This window comes from Emiliania huxleyi, assembly GCF_000372725.1.
Source record: "Emiliania huxleyi CCMP1516 chromosome Unknown EMIHUscaffold_217, whole genome shotgun sequence".
NCBI lineage: Eukaryota > Haptophyta > Isochrysidales > Noelaerhabdaceae > Emiliania > Emiliania huxleyi.
The window spans coordinates 216,025-220,715 of NW_005200442.1; the positions used below are offsets into that span (position 1 = coordinate 216,025).

The window sequence follows — 4,691 nt, forward strand, 5'->3', positions numbered from 1 at the left end:
GTGTACTGACCAGGGGTGCGTTGCAGGGATGCGTGTACTGACCAGCTTATCTCACTCGGCTCCTCGGCTCCCCTCGGCTCCCCTCGGCTCCCCTCGCCTCCTCTCGGCTCCTCTCGCATCTAAAGCGCCGCACCGAGACGAGCGCCGCCACGCGGCCCCGCAGCTCGGGGAAGAGGGAGAGGGCGGCGGCGGCGTCGACCGCCCCCTTGGAGTGGCCGAGCAGCACGACGCGCGCCTAATCTCGGCTCAATCTCGGCTCAATCTCGTGCGATCTCGACCGCCCCCCCCCGCTTGAGTGGCCGAGCGGCACGACGCGCCTCTGGCTCCCCTCCAGACAGCTCCAGCACCTGGGGGAAGGTTCCGAGAAGCGTCCCCTCCGCCGGACATGGTGCAGTGCGGGAATGACCGGGCGATGCGGGCGGGGTGTGGGTCGATCTCGAGCGATCTCGGTCGATCTGGGTCGATCTCGAGCGATCTCGGTCGATCTGGGTCGATCTCGAGCGATCTCGAGCGATCTCGAGCGATCTCGGAGACCGCCTCGTGCATCAGTCGCGCCGCGTTGACTCTCACGGGCTGGTCGGTGTCGATGCGCGAGCAGGTCAGGGTGAGGCCGAGCCTGTGTCATCATCTCGCGCGATCTCGGGTGAGCTCGGCCGATCTCGCGGTGCGGGAGAGCGGGCACGGCGGCGGCAGCGGGGCCTCTTGAAGTCGGCGCGCAACGTCGCCATGTAGAGCGGGTACCACTTTGTGAGCAGGCCTAGAAGAAGCGAGCTGAAGGGTGCCTCTCACCACGTCGCCATGCAGAGCGGGTACCACTCTCTTTGTGAGGTTGGCCGGGGACGAGGAGGTAGGAGAAGCGGCACATCGCGCGCGCCTGTGGAACAAAGGCCAGCAGTCAGGGACTGAAAAGTGCTGGCCGGTGCGGCGTCCGCATCCCGCGCACCCCCGGCAGCAGCGAGAGGGAGGAGGGCGAGAGGGGCGGCGGCGGCGGCGGCGCGGACGGCAGCGCGAGGCGGAGGAAGGCGGCGGTGAGGTCCTGCGAGGGAGGCTCCCCCCGCAACAGCCACCTGTACCCACGCAACCTCGGGGGGTGACCTCGGGGTGTGATCTCGGGCCATCTCGGGGTGTGATCTCGGGTAATCTCGGGTGATCTCGGGGGTGATCTCGGGGGTGATCTCGCGGCGCCCAATCGGCTGTGATCTCGGGCCATCTCGGGGTGTGATCTCGGGCCAATCTCGCACCCGATCCGGCCGTGGCAGTACGGCTTGAGGTTCGGGTTCGCGCCAACCCACGACTGAAGCTCGACCTGCGCGGAGATACGCCCGAGATCGCACCCGAGATCGCACCCGAGATTCGCCAACCCACTACATTGTAGGGGGAATGGGCGTGTCGTGGGCGTGTCGTGGGCGTGTCGTGGACATGTCGTGGGCGTGTCGTGGGCGTGTCGTGTCGTGGACGTGTCGTGGGCGTGTCGTGGACATGTCGTGGACATGTCGTGGACATGTCGTGGGCGTGTCGTGGGCGTGTCGTGTCGTGGACGTGTCGTGGGCGTGTCGTGGGCGTGTCGTGGGCGTGTCGTGGGCGTGTCGTGGACGTGTCGTGTCGTGGACGTGTCGCGGGCGGTCGCGTGGGAGGTATACGGGCGGTGGGCGGTGGGCGGTGGCGGTGGCGGTGGCGGTTGCGGTGGCGGTCGCGGTGGCGGTGGCGGTGGGCGGTGGCGTGTGCGCCTGCAGCGCCGCGAGCTGCTCCTCCACTTCAGTGCGCAGCTCGTGCGTCGCGCGGGCGACATTGTCGCGGAGCAGCTCGCCAACCTGTCGGGAGGTGTGGGGAGATATGGGGAGATATGGGGAGATATGGGGAGATATGGGGAGATATGGGGAGATATGGGGAGATATGGGGAGATATGGGGAGATATGGGGAGATATGGGGAGATATGGGGTCGCCGACCTGTCGGGAGAGTTGAGAGAGTTGTAGTCGAAGACACACCGGGGGAGGATCGTTTGTGGTGTGTGGTGTGTTGTCGCGGGTCGGCTCGCCAACCTGCTGGGCGAGGGAAGGGTCCGGGAAGCTTCACGCAGTGCGGTGAGGGAAGGGTCCGAGAAGGCAGTGTGGTGAGGGAAGGGTCCGAGAAGGCAGTGCAGCGAGGGAAGGGTCCGAGAAGCTTCACGCAGTGCGGCGAGGGAAGGGTCCGAGAAGCTTCACGCAGTGCGGCGAGGGAAGGGTCCGGGAAGGCAGTGCGGTGAGGGAAGGGTCCGGGAAGGCAGTGCGGTGAGGGAAGGGTCCGGGTAGCTTCACGCAGTGCGGCGAGGGAAGGGTCCGGGAGGCTTCAAGCGAGGTGGGTGGGCGGCTAGTGGTCCTTTGGACAAGCCGCCCGCCTGCCGCACCAGCGAGCCGCCGCGCTGCGCCGTCAGCGAGTTGAGCGTCGACAGCGACCCGTCGAGCACTGCGCCGCTGGTGAGGTCCTGGGACGGGCACAGGGATAGGGACAGAGGCGGCTGAGAGAGCGATCGCCGTCGGAAGGTTCGGGGACAGTTCGGGCGGCCGGTCCTGGGCGCTCGAGGCGCGCCGGTCGAGCGGCAGACCCTCGCGGCTGCTCGAGCCCCACGACGCGCGCCGCTTGCGACGGGACGACGGCGTCGCACACGCCTCTTCCGAGCGCGAGGCTGCCTCCGCCTGCGGACCCGACCGGTCGGCTGGCGAGCGCGGCGAGCGCGCGCGCTGCCTCGACCCGTCCATCGAGACGACGATACCGGCGCGGGCGACTCCCACGGCGGTCAGCAGCAGGCCGAGCGGCACCAGAATCGGCAGCAGCAGCAGCGTCAGAGGCGCAAGGAGCAGCAGCGTCAGAGGCGCCACGATGCACGCGACGCCCGCGGCGGCGAGGCGCATTGAAGGCATCATCAGCGTCTCAAATGCCTTGTCGACTACCTGCTGGGTCGCCTCCTCGAGCGACTCGACCCTGCTGCGCCGACGGCGCCCAGCGGCCTCCCTGGCGGTCGATGGGCCGGCGAAGGTAGACTCTTGCGACAGACGCGTGCTTGACCGGCGGCGACGCTCGCCCAGCAAGGTCTCGGGCGTGCTCCGTCGCGCAATGACCGACTCGCGAGGCGGCGCGCTACGCCGTGAGGACCCGGCTGTGGCGGGGTCCGACGACGGCAAGTTGGCCTTCATGGCCTGTCCGACGACGGCAAGTTGGCCTTCATGGCCTAGCCCAGCTGCATCGAAAGAGAATCTAATGAGGGAAGTGAATACTCGAGTATCCTTCACCGCGTTGCAGATGGCAGTGACACCCTCGTCCTTGAGCTGGTTGCTGCCGAGCTGAACCTCTGTCAGCGACGCGCTGACGCGCAGGTACCCAGCGAGTTCCGTGGCTCCTTCCGCCCCCAGCTCGTTCATCGACAGGTCGAGGCTCTCCAGCGTCACAAACCGCGGCAGCACGGCAGCCAACGCCTTGCTTTCTGCAGGGCCCCACTTGAGCCCGCTGAAGGCAAGAGCCGTCGCCGTGCCTGCAACGCCCTCGAAGAAGCGGCGGTATAGCGCGTCCACCACCTCCACGTCCTCCTTGCCGGTTGTGAACTTCTTCTCCGTCACGAGCAGCCGCCGGGCCTCGTCGGGCTGCAGCGGCGGGTGGCGCCGCGCCGCGCACACGCCCTCGAGCTTCATATGGGAAGGCCAGAGGACGCCGCCGTCGCCGCCGTCGCCGTAAGCAAAACCCATCGCCAGCTCGGTCCGCTTGCCGAGGTCGAGCCGCCGCGTCCCCACCTTCACCCCCGCCGAGACCACCGCCTCCACAAAGCACCAGCCGCTCTCCTCGTAAGACCTCGCAAGGCCGAGCGCCTCCATCTCCTCCGCAAAGCCGGGCGGCAGCTCCGACTGCTGCCAGCACACCGTCTGCTCGTGCCCGTACCAGACGTCCAGCAGCGAGAGGCCCTGCTTGAACAGCTCGTCCTCCGCCGGCGTGCGCGGCTTCTGGAAGAGGCACGCGAAGTCCTGGAAGAAGGCAAAGTTTGTCTCCCCGAGGCCCGCGCTTGCGAAGGCGCCGGCGAGCGGCGAGCTGAGCGCGCCCGTTCCACCTGGACGCTCCGGCCCGCCGTCCAGGTAGAGCCGCGCCACCGCCGCCACGTCTCCAGGTGGAAGCGCTCCGGGTCGGGGTGGTCCTTCGCCAGCCAGCGGTACGAGAGCGCGACGAAGAGAAGGCCCCAGTCCTCACCCAGCGCCTCGACGAGGCGGCGCAGCTCGTCCAGCGGGAAGAAGGCTTCGGGCGGCAGGTCCTGCCGGCGTGGGAGCGGCTTCCCGCTCGCGGCCCACTCGACGAGAAAGCGGCCGCGCAGCGGGGCGATCGCGCCGCACTCGATTGAGGCGAGCAGCGCCTCCGGCCCAAAGTGGGGCGGCCGCTGGGGCGTGGTCGAGATTGCCGCTGCCGTCGCCTCGGCAGCCGTGGCTTCCGTCGTCGCCGCTGCTGGGCAGGAGCTCTGTGCGCTCGCCGGCGTCGCGCCTCCCGGGCTGCCTTCCGCCGCCTTTTGGGCCTCGAGGGATGTTGCTCCTTGGCCGGGGTCCTCTCTGCCGCTCCCCTCGGTGAGTTGAACGCCGTCGGGATCAGCGGCGGGCTGAGGGGAGTGTACGTCCACGATTGTGTCTGCGGCCCCACGGGCGCAGCAGAAGGCAAGGCACGGATGGCAGCGGCGCTGCAT

At 68.7% G+C, this 4,691-nt stretch overlaps 1 protein-coding gene across 1 annotated transcript in view; it reads right to left on the minus strand.

Moving 5' to 3' along the window:
- Window positions 1–4,691, minus strand: part of EMIHUDRAFT_457094 (hypothetical protein) — a gene marked incomplete at both ends in the record, with an annotated part of 6,620 nt that extends 1,929 nt beyond the window's left edge. Inside the window, 9 exons of the mRNA XM_005780378.1 lie at window positions 134–235; window positions 571–616; window positions 1,242–1,306; window positions 2,385–2,451; window positions 2,531–2,673; window positions 2,857–2,989; window positions 3,131–4,027; window positions 4,114–4,370; window positions 4,623–4,691. Coding sequence (XP_005780435.1) covers window positions 134–235; window positions 571–616; window positions 1,242–1,306; window positions 2,385–2,451; window positions 2,531–2,673; window positions 2,857–2,989; window positions 3,131–4,027; window positions 4,114–4,370; window positions 4,623–4,691 — 1,779 coding nt within the window. The remainder of the gene's footprint in view (window positions 1–133; window positions 236–570; window positions 617–1,241; window positions 1,307–2,384; window positions 2,452–2,530; window positions 2,674–2,856; window positions 2,990–3,130; window positions 4,028–4,113; window positions 4,371–4,622) is intronic.